General features: G+C 43.3%; 1 protein-coding gene across 7 annotated transcripts in view; it reads left to right on the forward strand.

Annotated features, from left to right (window-relative positions):
• Positions 1–26,659, forward strand: part of MECP2 (methyl-CpG binding protein 2) — a 98,744-nt gene that overhangs the window by 67,122 nt on the left and 4,963 nt on the right. For 3 of the 7 annotated variants that reach the window (XM_077283669.1, XM_077283674.1, XM_077283675.1), the window contains exons 2-4: positions 10,892–11,233; positions 19,632–21,013; positions 23,293–25,593. In XM_077283669.1, coding sequence (XP_077139784.1) covers positions 10,892–11,233; positions 19,632–20,655 — 1,366 coding nt within the window. In that variant the 3' untranslated portion in view covers positions 20,656–21,013; positions 23,293–25,593. The remainder of the gene's footprint in view (positions 1–10,891; positions 11,234–19,631; positions 21,014–23,292; positions 25,594–26,659) is intronic. The other 4 variants (XM_077283672.1, XM_077283676.1, XM_077283673.1 and 1 more) reach the window with 3 other exon arrangements.

The raw sequence follows: 26,659 nt of genomic DNA on the forward strand, positions 1-26,659 counted from the left end.
GTGTTTTTTGCAGCATGAGATGGTGCATTATCATGCATGAAAATGATCTTGCTGCGGAAAGCACGGTTCTTCCTCTTGAACCATGGCAGGAAGTGTTGTTTTAGAAACTCCACATAGATTATGGAGTTCATCTTTACCCCTTCAGGGATTATAAAGGGGCCGACAATCTCTCTCCCCATGTTTCCAGCCCAAAACATTACTCCACCTCCTCCTTGTTGGCGCCTTAGCCGTGTTTTCATGGGGTGTCCATCAACCAGCCATCCTCCACTCCATCCATCTGGACCATCGAGCGTTGCACGGCACTCATCGGTGAACAAAACAGTTTGGAAGTCAGTCTTCATGTATCGTTTGGCCCACTTGAGCCGTTTCTGCTTGGGTGCAGTGGATAGAGGTGGTCGACAGGATGGCTTACTCACAGCTGCAAACCTCTGAAGGACCCTGCATCTTGTTGTTCTGGGGACGTTGGAGGCACCAGCAGCTTCAAAAACTTGTCTGCTGCTATGACAAGGCATTTTTGCAGCTGCTCTTTTAACCTTACGCAATTGCCTGTTGGAAAGAGTCCTCAATTTTTCCTTATCAGCACGCACACATGTGTGCTGGGAATCAGTTACATACATCTTGATTGTGCGATGATCACGATGAAGTGTCTTCGCAATGTTGATTGTAGTCATGCCTTGACCTAAATACTCCATAATTTGTTGCTTCTCAGCAGCCGACACATCCTTTTTCTTTCCCATTTTGGCCAAAAATGTAGGCTGCTTAATAATGTGGAACAGCCTTCTTAAGTAGTTTTGCCTTTATTTGGACACACCTGCCAAACTAATTTGCATAGGTATCTGCAATTGCTTTCAGTGATATAAAGAGCCCTGACATACATCACCATCAATGAGTTTAAATGACAAAAAAATTCTAACCTTATCACTCCTAAACTCTTTGTGCATAATAGTTTGGAATACAGTGGAAAACGGGGTTGTCTAAGGAGATCCTAACGGATGAAGGAACCCCATGCATGTCAAAGGTGATGAGGGAATTGTGCAAAACACTACAAATCACACAACTCCGGACCACAGTTTTATCATCCACAGACGGCTTGGTAGAAAGGTTTAATAAAACCTTTCAGGCCATAATAAAGAAGGTCATAGTGGACGGCCTAGACTGGGACTATCTACTGCCATACCTTCTGTTCTCCATCAGAGAAGTCCAACAAGCCTCTACTGAATTCTCCCCTTTTGAACTATTGTATGGCCGACATCCCTGTGGGCTCCTGGACGTAGCAAAGGAGACATACCGGAGTGTAATCGACATGTGGCCCAGATGCAAGAGAGATGCCCATCATGAAAACACACCTCAAAGCACAAGAGGCACAGTCGAAGGTGCACCATAGATCAGCAAGGGAATTGGGTACTGGTGCTGGTACCTACGATGGAGAGCAAATTCCTGGCCAGGTGGCAGGGCCTCTGAAGTAGTTGAAAAGGTTGTCGACATCAACTATAAAGTCGACCAACCAGGGAGAAGGAAGCCCTACCAGGTTTACCACGTCAACCTGATTAAGCCATGGCAAGATAGAGAGCCTGTGGAAGCTCCGTATTTGGTGGCTAAGTCTGAAGCTGACGTGGAAGAGGTTAAGGTGGCAGAGACGCTGTCACGTGCCCAAAAGCAATAATGCCGAAAGTTGCTACATCGGAACAGAGACCTGTTCTCGGAACTACCAGGTTGTACTAGAATCATCGAGCATGAGGTTCGGACGGAGCCTCATATCCAGGTAAATTTGAAGCCGTATCAGATTCCCGAAGTACGCCGAGAGGTGATATCGAAAGAGGTGAAGCAGATGCTGAGCCTGGGGGTTAATGAAGAGTCCAAGAGTGGCTGGTCCAGTCCCATAGTCTTAGTGTCGAAACCAGATTCAGAATGGCAGTTTTGCAATAACTATAGAAAGCTGAATGAGGTCTAAGTTTGATACGTACCCAATGACCCATGTCGAATTGATTGAAAGGCTATGGACAGCCCGGTACATTACCTCCCTTGACCTCACAAAATGGTACTGGGAAATTCCCATGCCCCAAGATGCCCTGGAGAAGACTGCCTCCTCAACGCCAGATGGATGCTTCCAGTACACAAGGATGCCATTCGGGTTACAAGGGGCTGCAGCCACCTTCCAGAGAACCATGGACTAGATCCTAACTCTCCACAAGAGGTACACAGAGGTTTACCTGGATGACATCATGATCTTCAGCCAGGATTGGGGAAGCCATCTGAGCAAAGTCCATGCAATGCTTGCTACTCTACAGAAGGCAGGGATTTCCATAAACCTGAAGAAATGTGCCAATGGAATGGAGGAAGCTAAATACTTGGGCTATGTCATAAGCCGGTGGTGTAATAAAGCTCCAAATAAATAATGTTGAAGCGATCCAGAATTGGCCGCAACCCCTCACAAAGAAGCAGGTCATAGCGTTCCTGGGCATTGGGGGCCATTAACCTAACTTCGCCATGATAGCCACCCCTTTGACGGACCTTAAAGGGACAAAGTCGGCTATGGCTAAGTGGTCTCAAGAAGCTGAGACAGCCTTCCAGGAACTGAAGCTGGCCCTGTGTAAACAGCCACTGCTAGTATCACTGGATTTCTCCAAGAAGTTTGTGGTCCAGACAGATGCGTCAGATGTCGGGCCGTGCGTTGTCTTATCACAGATGAACAGTGAAGAGCACCCCAATATTGTTGGATGTTTGCATCCTGTGAGAAGAATTGCTCCATAGTGGAGAAGGAATGTTTGGCCATCAAGTGGGCGTTGGACTCTAAGGTATTACCTCTTAGGTAGGAAGGTCAGGATAGTGTCAGACCAGGCCCTACTGAAGTGGATGAGGGAGAAGAAGGGGAACAATGCCCATGTGACCAAGTGCTTCCTAGCACTTCAGGATTTTAACTTCCATGTAGAGCATAGACCAGGGAAACTGCATGGCAATGCTGATGCTGTCGAGAGTCCTTTGTTTGATGGCAAATGGTGCCAAGTCCCCAAGCTTTGGGCAGAGAGGAGGGGTATGTAAGATGGCCGCTGGACAGGTCCTTGAGGGGATATATGTATCGTCGAGGTTGGTAGCTTCGGTGATGTAACCTCGGGGAAGCATGCTCCAGCACGTATAGTGCTGAGATAGTTAATAAGGCATTTCAGGGCTGGGTTTTATGAGCAGTCAAAAGAGATGGATGGAAAGTGCTGTCAGGGCTGTGGAGTCTGAGTTGGAGCCCATTTTGGTGGAGTCTGAATCGGATGTAAGGTACTGTCACACTCTGCAACTTTCCAACGATCACGACCAGCGATACGACCTGGCCGTGATCGTTGGAAAGTCGTTGTGTGGTCGCTGGGGAGCTGTCACACAGACCGCTCTCCAGCGACCAACGATGCCGAGGTCCCGGGTAACCAGGGTAAACATTGGGTTACTAAGCGCAGGGCCACGCTTAGTAACCCGATGTTTACCCTGGTTACCAGCGTAAAAGTTAAAAAAAAAACAAAAAACGTACATACTCACATTCCGGTGTCCGCCAGGTCCCTCGCAGTCTGCTTCCCGCTCTGACTGACTCCCGGCCGTAAAGTGAAAGCAGATCACAGCGGCGACGTCACCGCTGTGCTCTGCTCTCACTTTCCGGCCGGCAGTCAGTCAGAGCGGGAAGCAGACTGCAAGGGACCTGAAGGACACCGGAATGTGAGTATGTACGGTTTTTTTTTTTTTTACTTTTACGCTGGTAACCACGGTAAACATCGGGTTACTAAGCGCGGCCCTGCGCTTAGTAACCCGATGTTTACCCTGGTTACAAGCGAACGCATCGCTGGATCGCTGTCGCACACAACGATCCAGCGATGACAGCGGGAGATCCAGCGACGAAATAAAGTTCCAAACGATCTGCTACGACGTACGATTCTCAGCAGGGTCCCTGATCGCTGCTGCGTGTCAGACACAGCGATATCGTATGGATATTGCTGGAACGTCACGGATCGTACCGTCGTAGCGACCAAAGTGCCACTGTGTGACAGTACCCTAAGTGTCATGGAGGAGTCGGAGTCATGTTTGGCTTACCAACTCCACAGCCCTGATTGCTGCTCACATATTTCCACCCCGGGGGTGTGGTTGGGCAGATAAAATGGAGACCAAGTGTCTCTTTCACTGTCTGGGTCTGGAGATGTGTGGATCTCCTGTGTGTTGGTCTGTGCTAAGGCATGAAGAACTGGACACTAACCTGAGCGGGCAAACCTGCAATATTGTATGGACTTTTTACTTTGTGTTGTCACTTGGTGCCCGAAAAAATGCTGTTCTTTTGTTAGGTTTCCTGAGCGGTTTATGCAGTTCTATTAAAACTGCCTGGACATTTTATTGAAACCGCTTCCCGTGCCTACCTCAACCGCAGCTGAGTTTGTACAAACCTCTACAGTCTATATCCGTTCCCAACACGCCTTCCCCTCCAATATATGAATTTGGCATAAAAATTAGGCAAAATATGTTTGAATAACAGAACTTTAGCGCCCATGTGTACAAAAACAATAAGCAAAAATTCAAAATGTGCCTGATCTTGAAGTGGTAAAAGGGATTTTACATTGTTAGAAAAGTGGGCCTTGAAAGTTGCCTGTCATGTAAAATAATATATATATAATTGTCTAAGGGGTACTTCCGTCTTTCTGTCTGCAACTTCCGTAACGGAAATCCCGCGTCGCTGATTGGTCGCGGCAACCAGGACAGGCAGCTGCCGAGACCAATCAGCGACGGCCACAGCCCGGCCGAGAATTAGTCCCTCCCTACTCCTCTGCAGTCAGTGCCCGGCGCCCGCATACTGCCCTCCAGTCACCACTCACACAGGGTTAATGCCAGCGGTAACAGACCACGTTCATCGCCAGAGCTTCGCTGGATCCCAGCGGGTGAGTATATAACTATTTTTTTATTTTAATTATTTTTTTTAACAGGGATATGGTGCCCACACTGCTATATACTACTTGGGTGTGTTATATACCGCGTGGCTGCTATATACTACGTGGCCAGTGTTAGATACTATGTGGGCTGTGTTATGTACTGCGTGGGCTGTGCTATATATTACGTGGCCAGTGTTATATACTGCGTGGCCTGTGTTATATACTACGTCGCCTGTGTTATATACTGCGTGGGCTGTGTTATATAGCACGTGGGCTGTGTTATATAGCACATGGGCTGTGTTATATAGCACGTGGGCTGTGTTATATAGCACGTGGGCTGTGTTATATAGCACGTGGGCTGTGTTATATACTGCGTGGCCACTGTTATATATTGCGTGCCCTGTATTAACGCATCGGGTATTCTACAGTATGTATGTATATAGCAGCCACATAGTATATAGCACAGGCCACATAGTATTTGTCTGCTATATACTACATGGCTCCTATATGCTACGTGGCCTGTGCTATATATTATGTTACTGCTATATACACACATACATACATATTCTAGAATACCCGATGCGCTAGAATCGGGCCACCATCTAGTCAGATAATAGTTGTCTTTCCTGGGTCCTCCACTCCTCTGATCTCTGTGTTTTGGCTGCAGCGGTGACATCCAGTGAACAGCTCACAACACCACTGCAGCCAATCACTTGGCTCAACGGCTCGTAACTAAGCACCTCTGCCATTTTCTATTTTTAATTTAGTTTTCAAAGACCACAAAATACCACTAAAATAGGTTTTATACCAGCTACTTTTGGGGGTCTGCTTTTTATTTTTTAGCCTAAATGTGGAAAACTCCTGTGATTTATATCTGAGTGGGCAACCCCTATATATGGCAAAGTGCTCCTTCATGCGGAGTTCCTACCCGAGCTTTAGGCTCCTCTGTTATGGGGGCACCTGCAGTATGTGGCCTAGTACTTTGTTATATTCCTTGTACAGTAGGCTTTGTAATATGTGCACATCTCTAGTCCCAGCCCTGGGGTCATATGGAGACCTTTCATGGTCTCATCGCCCAAGAAACACATTTTTCTACTCCCATTATATTAAACAAGTTTGTCAAAATGAAGTTCTATTTCTTAAACCCCACCTCCCCATTATAAAAATTGCAATTTTATTTACCGCTGCTTTTCAGGTGCAAGTCCTTCTATAGAGATTCATTCTCTCCTATTCCATGCTTGGTTTTTTTATCCTATTAAAGCTGACAAGAAAGACTGTAAATTGTGAACACCTTGTCAGAGTTACAGACAATTACTCATACTAGACCAGCGTTTAGGCATCGTCCTTATACCGCATTAATGTAGTTTAACATGACAATTTATACAGAAAAATTAGCTTATACTGCAAATGGCAACTGCACTGATAGGCTCCCTGTAAAGTGAACTCCAGGTCTAATGATGTGTAAAAAGTCACACAGGATCAGATAGCAAATCACAAATCCTGCACTGACTGACTGACTGAGCGCCGGCAGTAGCAGGGCACAGCGGTGACATCACCGCTGTGCTTTCACTTTCACTTTGCGGCGCTCAGTCAGTGTGGGAAGCAGACGGCGGGGGATGCGAATGTAAGTATGTACTGTTTGTTTTTTTTATATTTTACACTGGTAACCAGGGTAAACATCGGGTTACTAAGCGTGGCCCTGCGCTTAGCAACCCGATGTTTACCCTGGTTACCAGTGTAAAATATCGCTGGTATCGTTGCTTTTGCTGTCAAACACAACGATACACGGCGATCGGACGACCAAATAAAGTTCTGAACTTTATTCAGCGACCAGCGACATCACAGCAGGATCCTGATCGCTGCTGCGTGTCAAACTAAACGATATCGCTAGCCAGGACGCTGCAACGTCACGGATCGCTAGCGATATCGTTACAAAGTCGTTTCGTGTGAAGGTACCTTAAAAGCTCAGAGGAATTGCTGCAAGGTGAATCACACATCCTGTAGGGGTTTCACTCAACAGTTGACTAATGAAAGTACAAAATGTAGAAAGTGGACTTTATTCATTGTTAAAAGCCTATTTTACAATGGGGCGGAATTTTAAATAGGACATCTAATTACATCCTATCTATGCTGCACTTTTCCCATAAGCAGGACTGAATAGGAGAGTGTTATTACCGACAGACAGAGTCCATCGGACAGGACAGCTGTGAAGTTCTGCTTCAGCTGTGTGACATATCGTTCTGTAAGTCATTGTTCAGACATAAAAGTGAAGCAATCGGGACATGGCTTTTGTAGCTCATTGTATGAGCAGGCAGAATATGCTGTAAGGTCATACTCCATGATGGAAACCACCCGCCCTTGCCTCTCATACCAGACTCTTTCTGGAGAAAATAATCTCCAATGTCTCCTGTAAAGGTGCTGGCTTTTTGCTACAGTCGTCTATTTCTTTCCTAAAAAATATGTACGAAGTATAGTGAAAGTATATTAGCCAGTTCAAGATCGGACCATTTACCTCAGCTCCTGCCGCAGGCACATTTTAGTTTTTTTTTTTCGTACGTGCAGTTTATAGGTTTGTAAAATAGAAAAAATTATTTCAGATTTTCAAGTAATTTTTGCAACCTTTTTTTCCGTGATACATGAGACTTTATTGAAATGTCACTGTCTTATTCTTTTTTTTTTTTTTTCAGTGACATTGAAAAAAGAAAGGAAATAAGTGTCTTTTTTTCACTTTTTTTTTTAACCACTAAAATGCAAAAAAAAAAATGTGTTCCCATTTTGTAACAAATACTTGTATATGTTGGACATGTTGTGTTTTTATTTTTTTTTATGGGCGCTGGACAAGTATCAGAAATTTGAATTGATAGTGGCATTTTTCTTTTTTTTCCTTTATACCTGTTAGCTTTTTATTTGAAATAAAAACAAAACACACGTTTCCATTTTTATTTAAAAATAATAAACAGTTATGCTCAACTAACGCCCATTCCATTGAAGCCAACATCTCCTGTAATAAAAAAAAAACAATATCCCTCACCTGTCCATCGTTCTGTTTCACACCATGTCTAGGAAAAAATAGTTTTCAACCTGGACGGTGCCAAGATGCGACCGTCTAGGCCAGTGTTTCGCAAACTCCAGTCCTCACGGACCCCACGGGTCATGTTTTCAGGATTTCCTTAGTATTGCGCAAGTAGTGGAAGTATCATCAAGGCATCAGGAATTGTCTCACCTGTGCAACACTATGGAAATCCTGAAAACATTGACCCGTGGGGTCCGTGAGGACTGGAGTTTGGGAAATACTGGTCTAGGCTGAAAACCACTGATGAATAAGCTTTTGTGAGCACAGCTTCAGTGAGCAGCAGTCACCTCATCGGGGTTACCGCGGGTTACTGAGGCAGTGTTCCCAGGCGGGCTGAACTGCGGTGACCTCAGCACCTTGAGGAAAAGTCACTGAGTTCACCGCAGTTCAGCTCAGTGAGATCAAAGGGTGAGGTGATATTTTTGTTTTTTTATTTTTGTTTTCTTACAGGAGACGTTGGCTTCAACTGAATGGGCGTTGTGAGTATAACTTTCTTTGGCATTTTTAAATAAAAAGGAATAAGTGTTTTTTGTTTTTATTTCACATAAAATATTTTATACTTTCTGTGTGTTTACTTACCATACAACTTTAAGATTAGTAATGGATAGGCGACTTATAGATGTTTCTTCATTACTAATCCGTGGGCTTGATGTCACCAGACAATATAAAAGTGACATCAACCCCACAAATATTATCCCACTTGCCACCGCTACAGGGCAAGTGGGAAGAGCCAGGCAGAGCGCCAGCATTGGCGCATCTGATGGATGTGCCTTTTCTGGGTGGCTACGGGCTGCTATTTTTAGGTTGGGGGGAGGTGTGTCCATATCCATGGCCCCTTACCAGCCTGAGAATACCAGCCTTAGCAAGGCTGGTTGTCAAAAATGGAGGGACCCCACGACATTTTTTTTATGTATTTTTTATAACGCAGGTGGCAGCAGATGAATACTCCCATCACTCATCAGTTGAGTTATGGCTCTCAACATTCTCAGCTGATCGCAGTGCCAGCCGGGGAGAATGATGCGAGCGGTCTTCAGCACCCAGCGGCCGGGAAACGTCGCTAACAATACTGCTTTCCAGCCGCCGTACTAATGCTGCACACGGTTGCGACATGTATGCCACAAGTATGACACACACTGACACTGATATCTCTGGTACTGTTTTTTCCAGTACTGGAAATATCAGGAGGTGTGAAACAGGCCTTAGGGGGGGATAAATAAGGTAAAAGACCCAAGTAGTAGAAGCGAAGATGACGGCACTCAGTGTTATGGAAAAATCTTTGTTATTGCTTGCTATGAAATAATAATCAGTTAGAAAAAAGTACAGGCAAGCAATAGAAGTCTACGGCTGTTTCTTGTCTACTTGACCTTCTTCAGGCCTCCATACATATTCGATTAATGTTTGCCAAACCCAACAATTTTGATGGTTTGGGCCAACAGTCTTATGTATATGGGGGCCAACTAATGGGACAAATGTTAATCGCGCATGTCTGATTTAGGACTGCCAATCACATTGTTCTGGAGATAAGTGGACGTGTCATTCGACAGCTTTCTTGTAAAGAATACAGGAGTGCTCCTGTGTATGGGAGAGTCGACTCAAATGACTATTGAGGAAGGATCGTTTGGCTGATGGCCATCTAATGTACTTGACCGGCTTTAGGCTCCACAGGAATGACATAACATAACAATATTAAGCAGCTAACATTAGTGAATATGATCTTTGTGAGCCAAAATACCACCTTTCTGGGTTCCTGTGTGACTTTGAATATTATCAGTAGCTCGACATTGTCTTAATATCATTGTGCCACAAGCCCTAGCCTAAAATGGACAATCCGGCTTTAGTTTTTTCATTCTTGCCCAGTGTTTTCCAACAAAGAGTAGTTCAGCATCCTAAATACCCTCACAAATATAAATCAGTCATGCCAACTACTTAAAGCTTCTGCCAGTAATAGTCTGTGCTTCTGCCAATGTCTTTAAAGCAGATGATTATTAGAAACTCCTTTACTCATAAATCTAAATTCAGCAGTCTTTAGCACAGCGCTTCATAAAAGCCAGTTCAGTGGCTTTATCCGTCCTTCTCTTATTTTTTTCTTGTATTTGAGCAAACGGTAGGTTCCATGTTCTCACTGCAGGTTGTGGTGTTTTTTTTTTATGGCCATAATTTTGCTGGGCTTTTTTTTGGGGGGGGGGGGGGGGGGGGGGGAGGGGGGGCAGCATTTGTTAATACATCTTGCTATGGAAATTATATATTGGTTTCACTTCCCAATGTGGAAATGAGAGGTGCTGGATAACCGCTCTAATCAAATTTAAAGGGGTTTTTAGTTAAAAAAAAATAAATAAATCTTGGATGTTGATTAATTAGTAGCAAAGCTACACCAATATTCACTTTACCAATGTACTGGGGTCCTTGCAGTTCCTATTCTCGTATTTCAGCTCTGTGCTCGAAACAGAAAAGCGTCTCCAGGGTGGGTACATCCTGAGTGTGGTGTATAAAGGGGGGCATGCTGACTGCTCATGTCAATAGTTAAGGCAGGTCCCTCCTCTCTCACAACCATTACGTAGATGGAAGGGACCTAGCTTTGCTATTGAATTGAATAGTCAGCCAATGAGGTACGATATGTATAATGATCCCTTCAACCTCTCTTTTGGCTTAATTCTATGTTTATTGCCCCTTCCCTGCTGGTCATTTGAGTCAGAAATTTTTTATTAGGAATGGGGTAAGGTGAGTCACAGATGCTCTATCAGAAAAGTGTTTTTCACTTTCTAGACTACTTTTAAACCCAATAGATAAGAATATAAAGCTGAAAAAATGAAACCATTTTCAAACCATGTACCATAAGTATGAATAGATAGATACCACTACCATGCCATAGGTAGCGTATGATTTTGTGAGCTGCATTTTGTTTCAACTCCAATCTTCTTTTATTTTTAAGGGAGGAAAAGACGGAAGATTTAGACCAGAAAGATAAACCACCTAAACTCAAGAAAGTTAAAAAGGATAAAAAGAATGATGACGACATACCTGAAGAAGGACATCCATCAGCTCAGCAGGCAGAGGAGCCCGGTGAAGAGGGAAGAGCAGAGGTACCAGAAAGTACCGAGGTTGCACCCGTGGTGCCTGCTGAAGCCTCTGCCTCCCCAAAGCAAAGGCGCTCTGTTATTAGAGATAGAGGACCTTTGTATGAAGACCCCACTCTTCCTGAGGGCTGGACAAGAAAACTGAAACAAAGAAAATCTGGGCGATCTGCCGGAAAATTCGATGTCTATTTGATAAAGTAAGTAGTCCAAAGTTTCTAGCAATGTGGATGTCTAAATAGTATATCAGTGCCCTGAAGACATATGAAAAATGGATTGTAAGTTTCCGGTTTAGAAAACTCATCATAAATAATCTGTTAGGTAGTTTATGTTAAAGAGGACTTGTCACCAGGTCAAAAGTGGCCAGTTTTTATTAATTTTTTTTTTTTAAATCCAACATACAGTTACAGAGATATGTTTTTTTTTTGTGATAATTTTTACAGTCTTTACCCTAGGTGGTGTGGCTTACGTGATCCTCTGGGGCGTGGCTTCAGACTGCTCTGAATTAATCTGTAAGCCATGCTATCTTGTAAAGACCATAAAAATGTGTGCTAGAAAAGATGCATATCCCTAGGAATGTATGTAGAATTTAAAAAAATGTATTTAAATGGAGCTGCAGGAATAAAATTGGAGCAAAAACTAGCCTTTTTGACCAGGTCCTCTTTAAAGGAGTTGTCCCATATATAACATGTATTAGCTTTTATCCACAGGATTAATGCTAAATGTATCACTCGGGGTCTGTCTGCTGGAACTTTGACCACAAGAACGTGGGGCTGAAAGTCCCCTGTGGAAATGGAGCTGTAGAAAGTATGATAGCCACTTCTATAGATGGTCGATGAAGCAGTGGGCATATATGCTCACTTCCCCTTCTTTTATATGGGACTTTGGGACCCTTGTTGCCAGGATCTGTGGGGTTCTACGCAACCGGACCCAAGTGATCGTAAATGTATTGCCTATACATGGGAATAACCTCATGACCCAGTATCAGCACGGGTTTACTAGGGACCGATCATGTCAGACTAATTTTATCAGCTTCTATGAAGAGGTAAGTACCGGACTGGACCAAGGGAACCCAGTAGATGTAGTGTATATGGACTTTTCAAAAGCTTTTGATATGGTGCCACACAAAAGGTTGATACATAAAATGAGAATAATGGGGATAGGGGAAAATATGTGCAAGTGGGTTGAGAGCTGGCTCAGGGATAGGAAACAAAGGGTGGTTATTAATGGCGTACACTCGGACTGGGTCGCGGTTAGTAGTGGGGTACCACAGGGGTCAGTATTGGGCCCTCTTCTTTTTAACATATTTATTAATGACCTTGTAGGGGGAATTCAGAGTAGAATTTCAATATTTGCAGATGACACTAAACTCTGCAGGGTAATCAATACAGAGGAGGACAATTTTATATTACAGGATGATTTGTGTAAACTAGATGCTTGGGCTGATAAATGGCAAATGAGCTTTAATGGGGATAAATGTAAGGTCATGCACTTGGGTAGAAGTAATAAGATGTATAACTATGTGCTCAATTCTAAAATTCTGGGCAAAACCGTCAATGAAAAAGACCTGTGTGTATGGGTGGATGACAAACTCATATTCAGTGGCCAGTGTCAGGCAGCTGCTACTAAGGCAAATAAAATAATGGGATGCATTAAAAGAGGCATAGATGCTCATGAGGAGAACATAATTTTACCTCTATACAAGTCACTAGTTCGACCACACTTAGAATACTGTGCACAGTTCTGGTCTCCGGTGTATAAGAAAGACATAGCTGAACTAGAGCGGGTGCAGAGAAGAGCGACCAAGGTTATTAGAGGACTGGGGGGTCTGCAATACCAAGATAGGTTATTACACTTGGGGCTATTTAGTTTGGAAAAACGAAGGCTAAGGGGTGATCTTATGTTAATGTATAAATATATGAGGGGACAGTACAAAGACCTTTCTGATGATCTTTTTAATCATAGACCGGTGACAGGGACAAGGGGGCATCCTCTACGTCTGGAGGAAAAAAGGTTTAAAGGGAAGGTGCCATCAAAAAAATTTTTTTTACAGCAATTGTAAAAATGTAAAGAATTAATGTTTACATTTTCTTAAAAAATATTTTCATTTGTTTATAATTTAGTAAAATATGAAAAATAATTTGAAAAGTTTTGGAATTTCCACTTTTAAACACTAGGGGGAGCAGCTGCTGAAATTTCAGAAAAACCTAGTGTACAACTAGCTCACATTACTGCACTGCAGTAATTATGGGCGGAGTCTGCTGACGTGTGTGATGTCACTCCTCTCCTTCCATGTGTTTGCTAAGGGATTAGAGGATTCAGGAACCCAGTGAGCAGCCATTTTGTTGGTGACTGCAGAGTAAGGCTGCCGTCACACTAGCAGGATTTGGTCAGTATTTTACCTCAGTATGTGTAAGCCAAAACCAGGAGTGGAACAAATAGAGGAAAAGTATAATAGAAACATATGCACCACTTCTGCATTTATCACCCAGTCCTGGTTTTGGCTTACAAATACTGAGGTAAAATACTGACCAAATACTGATAGTGTGACCGCAGCCTTATACTGACAAGTAGACAGTCACCGAGGATGGCAGGCAGCAAGGATTCTGGGAGATATGTGGTGGAGGGAGCAGGGTGACAGCAGCACAGAGTATTTCAGGAGAGCAGTGTGCTGGTCTATGGGGGGGCACCCTGTTCAGTGCGCGGAGCAGCCAGGAATTGTACATAGAACGCTGTCTTTTATACACGTGGATGGACCGTCTGCTCCACAGAAATCCAGGAAACATTTCTGCGGCTTGATGGCCTGTTCTGATCCAGATTCTGCATGCAAAGACCCCATTCCCCTCCTCAGATCCTGTCTTCTCCATCCTGTCCTGGCGATGTGTGAAAGTGAGACAACAGACGCAGTCCGGGGTGACGCTGGGAAGGAAATGTAGCCATATAGTAACGATAAAAATGAGACCCCTCTCTTCAGTTGCGTCACCAGCCCTGACTGCACCTAACTGGAGGTCATGCTGCCCCTCTATTACCCCAGACCCGCGTGCAGGTGCTCAGCCAGAACCACCATAGAATGGGCCCGCTTTCTGAAGATAATACTGCCATAGTGTTCTCACATAATACCGCTATATAGATCACACATAATACCGCCATATACATCACACACAATACTATCAAATAGATCACACAATACTGTCATACAGTTCTCACATACCACCATATAGATCACACATAATACCGCCATATAATTCTCACCTAATACTGCCACATAGATCACACATAATCCCACAATATAGTTCTCATATACCACCGTCATTTAGTTTTTACATCATTCCACAACACTGATCAAACATAATATTGCCATATAGATCACATATAATACCGTCACATAGATTACACAATACTTGGCGGCATAATGTGTGATATTATATATATTCTAATATCCCGGCATAATGTGTGGTCTTTATGGGAGTAATATGTGATAAATATATATATAGCGGCATTATACGTGATCCATATGGTATTGTGCTGCTCTAGGGAGGTGAGAGACGTATGGTGGAAGGAGCAGGGTGACAGGAGCACAGTATTTCAGGAGAGCAGTGTACTGGTCTATGGGTGGGAGGGTGTGCTCACACTCACACGCTCCCAACTGTATACTTATAGCCTTTACTGGCTATTAAAATGGGGGACACCCCCCCCCCCCCAAAAAAAAAAAGACGTGGGGCCCCCTATAATTAATAACCATCAAATATTATGCAGACAGCTGCGGGCTTACATTAATAGCCTAGGAAGGGGCCATGGATACTGTCCCCCCCCCAGGCTAAAAACATCAGCTCTCAGCCGCCTTTTACATGCGACTTTTCTGGCGCTTTGCCTGGCAATTTCCACTTGCCCTGTAGCGGTAGCAAGTGGGGTTCATATTTGTGGGGTTAATGTCACATTCATATTGTCCGGTGACATCAAGCCCACGGCTTAGTAATGGAGAGGCGTCTATAAGGCACCCATCCATTACTAATCCTATAGTTGTATTGTAAATAAAGACTCGGCCAGAATAAAGTCCTTTATTAATCTTTTTTAAACCATACCGAATGCGTAATCCTCGACTCCCTCATCTCCCACAACAAAAATAATAAACCACATTGGGGAAAGACACGCAGGGGGGAGAGGAGTGCATAGGAGAGGATTAGATACTGACTGCTGAGCCTTGTATCTAATCCTGTCCTGTGTGATACCGACTGCTGAGCCGTGTATCTAATCCTGTCCTGTGTGATACCGACTGCTGAGCCGTGTATCTAATCCTGTCCTGTGTGATACTGACTGGTGAGGACACAGTACACGGGACAGGATTAGCTACCCAGGACAAGATTAGCTACACAGGACAGAGGTAGCAGTGGTAGGTGTATATAGAGGCAGGTAGCAGTGGTATATAGAGGCAGATAGTGGTATACAGAGGCAGGCAGCAGTGGTATACAGAGGCAGGCAGCAATGGTATACAGAGGCAGGCAGGCAGTGGTATACAGAGGCAGGCAGACAGTGGTATACAGAGGCAGGCAGACAGTGGTATACAGAGGCAGGCAGACACTGGTATACAGAGGCAGGCAGACAGTGGTATACAGAGGCAGGCAGGCAGTGGTATACAGAGGCAGGCAGGCAGTGGTATACAGAGGCAGGCAGTGGTATACAGAGGCAGGCAGGCAGTGGTATACAGAGGCAGGCAGGCAGTGGTATACAGAGGCAGGCAGGCAGTGGTATACAGAGGCAGGCAGGCAGTGGTATACAGAGGCAGGCAGACAGTGGTATACAGAGGCAGGCAGACAGTGGTATACAGAGGCAGGCAGACAGTGGTACACAGAGGCAGGCAGACAGTGGTACACAGAGGCAGGCAGACAGTGGTACACAGAGGCAGGCAGGCAGTGGTATACAGAGGCAGGCAGGCAGTGGTATACAGAGGCAGGCAGGCAGTGGTATACAGAGGCAGGCAGTGGTATACAGAGGCAGGCAGGGGTATAGAGGCAGGCAGTGGTATACAGAGGCAGGCAGTGGTATACAGAGGAAGGCAGACAGTGGTATACAGAGGCAGGCAGGCAGTGGTATACAGAGGCAGGCAGGCAGTGGTATACAGAGGCAGGCAGGCAGTGGTATACAGAGGCAGGCAGTGGTATACAGAGGCAGGCAGTGGTATACAGAGGCAGGCAGTGGTATACAGAGGCAGGCAGGCAGTGGTATACAGAGGCAGGCAGGGGTATACAGAGGCAGGCAGGAGTATACAGAGGCAGGTAGTGGTATACAGAGGCAGGCAGGTAGTGGTATACAGAGGCAGGCAGGCAGTGGTATACAGAGGCAGGCAGGGGTATACAGAGGTAGGCAGGGGTATACAGAGGCAGGCAGGGGTATACAGAGGCAGGCAGGCAGTGCTAGGTGGTATATAGGGGCTGGTAGCAGTGGTAGATGCATAAGAAAATAAAAACGCTGTACTTACCTTCTTTCCTCTACCAGGAAGTGCTGAGTCATGTTCAGGGCAGAGCAGTGTGACGATCTCCCTGCTCTGCTCTGAACAGGTCGGCAGTGATTGCAGCCTGTAATGTAATACTAAGTACAGGCTGCAATCACAGCTCCTCGCTGCAGATACTTACCCTGGACCCTCGGCAGCAGCTTCTCCCTGGCAGCTCCTGCCATCGCACGCACTGAGCTGTGTGTGCGATGGCAGAGGGAAATAAACAAAATGGCCGCGATCTCCTCTCACAGCTGTGACGTAGCAGCTCAGTGGGCGTGGCCAAGTCACAGCTGAGAGGCAGGAGGAGATGCAGTCGGAGCCCCACCGTTGGCTCCTATGTACATGGCTGCCGTAAGTGAGGTGTGCAAGTGTCGTTCCCAGACACTTACACCCACACTAATGAAAATGGCGGCCTCCAGTGGTGAATGTAAAAGTGAATAAATAAAAAAGTATGAAAGAGGTACATTTACTTTTGTATTAAAAATAATTGATTGTATAATCAATAATTATTAATACAAAAACTAAAATCACGGCACCCTCCCTTTAAGCATAATAACAGACGCGGATTCTTTACTGTAAGAGCAGTGAGACTATGGAACTCTCTGCCGAATGATGTTGTAATGAGTGATTCATTACTTAAATTTAAGAGGGGACTGGATACGTTTCTGGAAAAGTATAATGTTACAGGGTATATATATTAGATTCCTTGATAAGGCGTTGATCCAGGGAACTAGTCTGATTGCCGTATGTGGGGTCGGGAAGGAATTTTTTTCCCCATGGTGGAGCTTACTCTTACCACATGGGGTTTTTTTGCCTTCCCCTGGATCAACATGTTAGGGCATGTTAGGCTATGGGTTGAACTAGATGGACTTAGTCTTCCTTCAACCTTAATAACTATATGTATACAAGAAGAGGGTCCTCATGTAATAGCCAGAGGGAAGAGATGCTGACAAGCTATGAAGGAAGCCACCTTGTGTATGTACATATGGACAGCTCATTGAGTTCACCTCTTCTGTATAGGCATTGTAAGTCACAGTTGACCTCTGGTGGTCCCAGCTCTGAGAAGCCAGGTATAGACCCCCAGAGATAACCTGATGACAGATATGTTCCAAAGAAAATAACTCCTTTTAATGGGCTTTCTGTCTTTGGTCCAATAGTAGTAGGACATAACGTGGATCATAAGGATAAAGTACTTGTTGGTCAGCTGTACCATATTGAATAAGCATAATAAGGAGCACGTTAATCTTCTAATTTATAATCTCATCTTATACTATTCTATTAAAGGGATTGTCCAGGACAGTTTTTTTTTTTTTTATAACTATGGTCCTAAAATCTAACAGGCAGGTAGGTAGATGCTACCAGAACCAACTACCTATCTGTTCTACCTGGCTAAGGCTCAGAGGGGTCTCCTGACAGTGATACAGCCGCTGCACGTCAACAGAGCAGCTGTTTTTCTTCCAGGCTGCTCTGTCTACGTGGCCTGACTGCGGCCATCATGCTGATTGGCAGATGGATACCCACAATTAGACAGCGGGGAGCCAGCTGTCAGTCAACATGATATTGGCACTCACAGCCCGTGAGCAGAGCGGATGAGCACACTGTTAATGTGACGTCAGTGGAATGCTAATTTGCTGCTGAATTGCTAGGAGGAGCTGTGGGTGACTACTCTGTGCCGGCTGAGATTGGCATCGGGCACAACAGACAGGTAGTTAGCAACTTTGTGAATGTGCTAAAAAAAAAAAAAATGAAACCGTCCTGAGTAACTCCTTCAATTAGGCTGTGATGGAAGTGGCTGGCCTTACAGAGGATTCCTTGTAACTGGCGAATCCTTCAGTCAATGGTTGGAAAATGAGCTTCAGTAAACGCCTGTATCGAGCAAGTTTGAATCATATAGGTGTCCGGGCCATCACATGTCATGAAATTTGTGTATATGCACGGAGAACCGAAACCATACTAGCAAAAAAGGAGCTTTCCTAACTTGCATGTGGCTAGATTAAAAATAAGATATAGTCTAACAATTCAACAAGTTATAAAACTTTCAATTTCAGCCTGTTGCAAAGTGTGTGTGTGTATTAATCTCAAGAACGGCAGACAGAACATCACGCCCCTGGTCTCCCATTACCACTAGTTTCCGTTTTGTTAGCTTTTCTGTTGCTCTTTGCCTTCACCACTGCTGCATACCCATAACATAGGAGCACATACTGCCGAATAGCCATAGCTTTAAAAGTGACAGCTAAAGCTTTTCAGGTACAAAGTGCTAATACATGACTGTTGTGCTGCATTTGATGTCCTTGGCATAGGCCATTGATGTTTGATCACTGGGACTCCGTCTGAGCACAGGCACAGCTAATCGTCTGTATAAGTGGATCATCCCATTCACTTGAATGCAGTACATATAGACAAGCCATTCTGTTGGTATTCAGGAAAAAGAGAATGCAGCACTCAGAGAGAAGTTGGCACCCCAGCGGTAAAACATCGATCCCGAAGCCATGAGTGTTAAGCCCTCACCAGACATTTAAATGTCATTTTCTCTGACTGACCTGAAAACCACTGTCTGTGCTTTCCATTTTACCACCGTGTGACACCAAGTCTAAATGTCATTGTCAGCTATGTAACTCATGCCTTGTGGTCTGAAAGCCAATAAGAATTGCAGTGTTTACAGTAAGGCCGTGGTAAGTAGTCCCGTTGAACAAGGGAAACTAGCCCAATACTGTTTAATGTTGACTGACCATCTATTGTGTATGTGGGCTGTCAACCTTATTCCTTAATGGAAATATCAGAGGAGAGAAGGATTGAGCTGTTAAATTTCAATATGCTTAATCCTTTTCTTCTCTCTGACAATGTTTTTTTTCTCCTTTTCCCATACAGAGCATATGCATACAAGTAGTCATGTACATGGAGGGGTTGGAAGAGATATCTAATATGCACGGCCAAACATAGTATAACTTTTATTCAATGTATTATAAACCTTCAGCTTTCCTCCTATAGAGGTTAGAAGTTGTCTAAACTTTCATGTTTTCAATGTCAGGCTAGATCTAATAGTGCTATAACATATGTACATTCATTTTATTTATGTATCTTTTTTGTTGTCTTCCCTTTTTTACTAGCCCAACTGGTAAAGCTTTTCGATCCAAAGTTGAGCTTATAGCATACTTCGAAAAGGTAGGAGACACAACCCTTGATCCAAATGATTTTGACTTCACGGTAACTGGGAGAGGCAGTCCATCTCGGAGGGAGCAAAAGCAGCCGAAGAAACCCAAAGCTCCTAAGCTTGTCGGAACAGGTAGAGGAAGAGGAAGACCCAAAGGAAGTGTGAAAGCTAAGCCAGCTGTAAAATTAGAGGGGGTCCAAGTTAAACGGGTCGTAGAAAAGACTCCAGGAAAGCTTTTAGTGAAGATGCCTTTTTCAGAAAATAAGGAAGACTCAGATGCAACAACATCCGAGCAAGTACTGGTCATCAAACGTCCAGGCCGTAAAAGAAAATTAGTTACTGACCCAGCAGCCGCTCCGAAAAAACGGGGCCGTAAGCCAGGCAGTGTCATTGCCGCTGCAGCAGCCGCCGCAGCAGCAGCAGCAGAGGCAGCGAAGAAGAAAGCAATCAAAGAGTCTTCCATTAGGCCACTTTTAGAGACCGTATTACCAATAAAGAAACGCAAGACACGAGAAACTGTGAGTATAGATGTTATAGACACAGAGACCCCTGAATATCCTTCCACTGTTCTAGAAAAAAGTGTTAATATACAGAAGCCTGCAAAAAGCCCCGAAAGCAAGAGCAAAGAGAGTAGCAGAATCATCTTACCGAAAAAGGAACAACTGCACCATCACCATCATCATCACCATCACCACCACCACTCCGAATCAAAAGCATCCACTACCAACCCAGAGCCAGAGACTTCAAAAGACAGCATAAGTGCCCCCGAGCCTCAGGACTTAAGTGTCAAAATCTGCAAAGATGAGAAAATCCCAGAAAATGACGGATGTGCTCAGGAGCCACCTAAGACTCAGCCTGCAGAAAAGTGCAAAAACCGAGGGGAAGGCGAGCGAAAAGACATTGTTTCTTCATCTGTACAAAGGCCGACCAGGGAGGAAGCGGTCGATACAAGAACACCAGTGACGGAGAGAGTTAGCTGACTTTAAGAAGATTAACAAAAAAAACAGTTATAAAAAAAATATATATATATATATAAAGGCAGCTGTTGTCTTTTCTCCTTGTTGGTAGGGCTCTGACAAAGCTTCCCTATAAATGAAGTAAAGAAAAGTCTATTTTTTTTCCTCCTGTAGCTTGGAGTTTCGTAGCTTCGGGGTGGGAGTAAATGTCGAATGTGGATCTTTTTAATACCGACGAGCACAGTCAGTCAGGGGTGAAGACTTTTAACAGAGCCAGAAGCAGCTTTGCACTTTTTTTTATACTAAATAGGCTCCTTTTGATCATGGCTTTCTCTGCATCATACTACTGACGAAGGTGGGCTGTCTCCTCTAACTTTTTTAGGTATGCCAACTTATGCTTTGCTCCTGTTTAGCACACTGGGCCATCTCTAGTGGGAGCTCACCGTTTTGCAAATCAACGTCTCAATATCTTACATGGTAACTCAATCCGTGATCAACGTATACACAGACCACAGTATTGCCAAACGAATCATTTCCCATGCACTGAGCCGGCAACATGTAAAACATTATTTTACCTAGTCATTAATGAAGTAATCACTTCCTTTTTTTTTTTTTAAGTTCATTGTGACGGCTGGTTTTATCCCACAGTGGTTCATGTATATACGTAGTCCTTTATAGCACTATTGGTTACCTAACTGGCCATGTTGAACTAAACGGGAACTGGACGAGAATTCCTTTGGGTATCTTATTATTGAAAAACCTGATTTCTCATTCCTAAGATGAATCCTCGCTACAGATGCAGCTCTGCAATAAGCTACACTATTGGCAGTGATCATATGAAGAGGATGCGACAGTATACACCGACACGTGCCGCCGTATCTGCAGACATACGCCCATCTGTATGTGGAGATAGGATGGGGGAGAATAACATGAAATGTTCTTCCAGTTAATGTAACAGAAGTGGCTACTTCTCTCTAGTAATAATCAGTATTGCACAGTTCTTCTCACCCGTACAATCCATACCAGAGTCGATGTGCATGAAGGCGCGAATCTAGGGTTTTTATTTTTCATTTTAGGATGTTTTATGTAAATACACTTACATTTGTTTTTCTGTTACATGAAGCTGCAAAACTCTAAGGCTATGTTCACACGTTACGTTTTTGCTGTGTTTTTTTTTTTTTTTCCTTCAGGCAAAACCTGCTCTATTGGCAGGAGAGAAGCTGCTTACGAAAAGCATGTTTTGCTCCGTGTTTCCTGCTTTTTTTTTTGCTGCATTTTTGCACTAATGGCTTCCTATGGGTGAAGAAACGCTGCTAAAACTGGCAACGGTTTTTGCTGCTTTGATGCCTTGACTCATTGCTTCCTATGTGTGCAAATACGCTGCAAAAACGCTGAAAGGGACATGCTGCTTCTTACAAAAACGGAGCAGTTTTCCAATTCAGTCAGGAAAAAACCCAATGTGTGTGCATGAGATTTCTGATATCTCATAGACTTTACTAGTACTGTAAAAGCAGTTTTTAGTTTGCATAAAAAACGCAACATGTGAATGTAGCCTAAGTGTTAGTTTTTGTGACATTTGTTGTGTTTCTTTTTTTTTTCTTCTGCAGTTTCATAAGGACTTCCTATTAGAAACAAATTTCTGTTTGCCTAGGATACATTCACTCCATATTCCCACTCCACCTGGGAAAAAAAAGCTTAGAACAGCAGTAGTTGCTTAAAGGGAATCGGACAACAGGTTTTTGCTATGTAATCTGAGCGCAACACGAGACCCGGATTCCAGCGATGTTACTTATTCGTCTGTGTGTTGCTGTTTCAATGATAAAACACTTATATCAGCAAGAGATGATTATCACTACAGGACTAGGTGCCTTGTGCCTCCTGGTCCAACCCCACCGCCACCAGTGATTAGCAGCTTTCTGTCAGTGGTATGTGCCGAGTTATACACAGCTCATACCATATGTGCTTCAGAGAAAACAGGAATTGTATCATATCGACAGCTTGCAGACCAGCAAGTGACACATCGCTGGAATCGGGGTCTCTGCCCCCTACGTCATGCTGCTGTCCGATTACAGAACAAAAACCTGCTGACAGGTTCCCTTTAAGTGACACCCAAACGTTTGTGGATGTATGTGAGAAGCACAGGTGGTAACGTGAATGACTCTTTTATGCTAGCTTTTGTTTTATGAAAATGTCACGAAGTTTTTAATATTTGTAAGGCCGCCGTGAGTTTGCGTGGATTTCTGGTTGGAAACATTTAACTCCTACGAAATACTGCTATATATATATATATATATATATATATATATATATATATATAATATATATAATCAGTATTTCGAAATGCCCATATGATTGTAATATATATATATATATATATATATATATATATATATATATATATCATATCGGCATTTTGATTTACAGGCATTCCATGTATTGGTAAACACCATTGTGTGTGTTAATGGGAGGACCGTGTTTTTTCTTCATGCATTGTCAGGATATTAGCATTATATAAGGGGAAAAAAAGTATGTATATAATCTAATTGAAAGTCTAATAATACAGTCATTACATGATTATGACGATGGCATGGCGAAACTTGGAAGTCCTTTTAAACCTGCACCTTCTGTCTGCTTTTAAATTAAGAATCCCATTGTTTACAGAGAAAGTCCTTGCATTCGTGCGTCATGCGATGAGCACCTTGTGTATACCGGATCATTACAGAATCTCGGCATGATAAATGTTAAAGGGAGGCGGCGTGGTTGTCTTCGGTGACTACGAGGAATCGCGCTCTGTTATACAAACCTTTGGAGGAATGACCTAGGATTGTAGTCAGGTGAGACAGTTCACATTGTCTTTCAGCACTACATTATCCAAGAAGCGGGAAATTCGCCAACTAGAAAAGCAGGTTCAGTGTTTTCCCGATACCACCACATATCTGACATTCAGAGACTTTTTCTAGCACTGGAATGAGCACAGCATCATCATGGTTTTGAGGTTTTTTGTTTTTTTTTTTGCTTTCATTGGCTGCCTGATTGAAAGAACACAGATGACAGCTATGTAACCGTGATATTTGAGGACATTGATTTTTTATTATTATGTTTAACAGGAGATGTGCACTTTATTTTGGAAAAAAAAATCAAGTGCCCTTTCCCAGATGCCTATTCATAAAGAGCACTTTAGTTGTGTTGAGAATATTTTCATCCTAGGAAAGATTTTGCATCCATACTCTCAGATATTATGTGTGTAAATGCCTGCTTACCGAAATACACAAACCAACTTTGGCTTTGCTTTGATCATTCATTTCATGCTTGTGCTACCAATCTCAGATTGCCCCCCTCGGAGCCTGCAGAACTGATGAATGCCTGTATATCTAAATATATATATATTTGTGTATTACACAGTGTCAATAGGGTCAACATTCTGTGAGAGGCATTAAATGAGAGTATTTTATATTTACCAGGGACAATAAATATATGATTGCGGACCACAGAACTATCCGCAGCTTCCATAAGGACCACTCACATTTAGTTACTCATCATATATAAAGTAGTTTATGCATTTCTTACGATCCGACGGCATCTGCATTTACCCTATTATTATTATTTTTATACATTTCTTTTAATTTTGAATAGAAGTTAAGAATGGTAGAAAATTATTTGTGAGCTCATTTCCTCCCTTCTAAATTCATCATTATTCCGAAATTTTTTTGACTGTCCCAATCACATCCACATGTGTGACATCATTATACTGCGTCAATCCTTACATTTCACCAAAGCAGCCATAGATGGCAACCAGCTCCTTAGACCTGCAGATGTCTCGCCACACATGTGGGGGCTATGCAGCTTATTATAATATCGAGCATCTTATCAGATCACATCATACTATATGCGGCCATTGCTATACGGCTACGTATCTAAATCCGTTTTCTGTCCTGGTTCTTTTAAGACAAGCACATGAACAGCAGACCTAATGGAGTATTCTCAATTTTGAAATTTATCCCCCATCATGTGGATAGGGGATAAATTCCTGATTGCTGGTGGTCACCGTTGCCCCCAAAAAACTGGGACTCTTGAGCCCCGGCTGAATGGAGAATAAGGTTAATCATGCGCACTGCCTTTCTATTCATTCTTTATGGGACCGCCGGAGATTGCTGAACTCTGCTCTTGACTGATCTTCGGCACTCCCATTAGAATGAATGGAGAGACAGTACGCATGATCGAACGGTTCTCTGGATCACTGGGGTCCGCAGCAGCCAGACCCCCAACGATTGGAAATGTATTCCTTATCCAATGGACAACTTTCAAACTGGAGGATACCCTTTTCAGTGAATTCCCCTACAGTTTTGTCTTTCTCCATGTTTTGATTTTCAGTTTCTTTGATTTATTGTATATAGATATTTAGCTGTTCATCATCCGGTCTGATCCCCCATGTAATAACGGCATGCGATAATGAACTGCATGTAGTCACTACCTTTGTAACACCTATGTGCTGTCTTATGGGCCTTTTACTTTGCCACCGCGTGGCAGGACCTGTCTGTGCATTGGTAGCATCCGCAACTTATAAACTACTACACACAATTTCATACCTATTTTTTCCACTTCCTCCCCAGGATAATAATCTGGATATATTTGTGTGATACTACGTCTTCCGCTAGGGGGAATATTAATATACAGCTAAGGTGACAGCTCTCTATATGAGCATCGATCGTGTCACTGTACAGAACACTTATAACATCAAGAGCCCCTGTCACCTGTTGTCATTTCCACGTGGCTTTGTTCCGGTGACACTTTCACTTCTTTTTATTAATTGCCTAAATGAAACAAACTATTGGTTATTTCTAAGAAAAGATAATGTAGAAGTTTAAATCTGAATCTTGTGTTTCAGGAAGTAGTAGGCAAAGCAGCGTGGATTTACACTGCACTTTTTGGGGAAGTATGAAGATGTACAAGAAAAGACTTGTGGTTTGTACATCTGCCTAGACCGCACTGAGACGATTTTCAAAATCATTTAGAAACAGCTTATTTTTCAATCTCTATATATTTTTTTCAATAATAGACACATGACTAGATTGCATAAAATCAATATATATATATATATATATATATATATATATATATATATATATATATATATATATATATATAATATGTTATGTTAATACCTTATAGGTAGAGACTGTCCCCATCCAAATAGGCTATGAGCATAAGGTCGCTTTCCGGCAGCTGTAACGCACCTTTAGGCCAGAGGCACACTAGCACATCACATCCTATGCCAGAGCATCCGATGTGACATAATAATGATACTCGGCTCTTGCTCTGCTACTAGCGTGAGCTGAGTGTCAGTGCTCTGCTGCGGAGGAGATGGAGAAAGTAATTTCTCCATCTCCTCTGCTGCTGGCATTTGCGGGAATCGCGCTGCACTCTGGTGATATCTGAGTGCAGTGCGATGTTTCACACACACTCATAGACTTATATGGATGCGTGTGATCCAAATTTAGCATGCGATCGCAGCATGCTGCTTTTTTTTCCCCTTCCGAACGCAATTCGTTCAGAGCAAGGAAAAAACCATTGAATCATAGGATCAAATTGGCACAAATGCAATCCAATTTTTAATCTGATTGCATTCATCCGATTTAATTGCAAGTGGGAGCGAGCCCTTACTTTGTTTCTGTGAGTCATGTAATATTTTGGTAGATTGGCATTGTTCTTCACAAAAGAATTCTAGTAGACTGAAGTAAACTGAGAATACAGACTGAAGCACAAGACGTCTGCTTAGTACTGCTGGGACCCGTTCAATTACATTTTAAGATATTTATTGAGACATAACAGGACCTCTTCATATAGGGCCCTTGTATGGTCTTGGTTTCATATTGGGTCATCCGTGGCAAGAAGATGTTGCATGGCTAAAGAAAAAACTATTTTTAGGGTAAATGTAAAATGTAATTTTCAAAAGTGCATAGATTGTATTTCCATTTCAGCAGCCAATTACAGAGATCTCGCTTCCTTTCTGTAAGGCCTTTTCTTGGAC

This window comes from Ranitomeya variabilis, chromosome 2, assembly GCF_051348905.1.
Source record: "Ranitomeya variabilis isolate aRanVar5 chromosome 2, aRanVar5.hap1, whole genome shotgun sequence".
Taxonomy (NCBI): Eukaryota; Metazoa; Chordata; class Amphibia; order Anura; family Dendrobatidae; genus Ranitomeya; species Ranitomeya variabilis.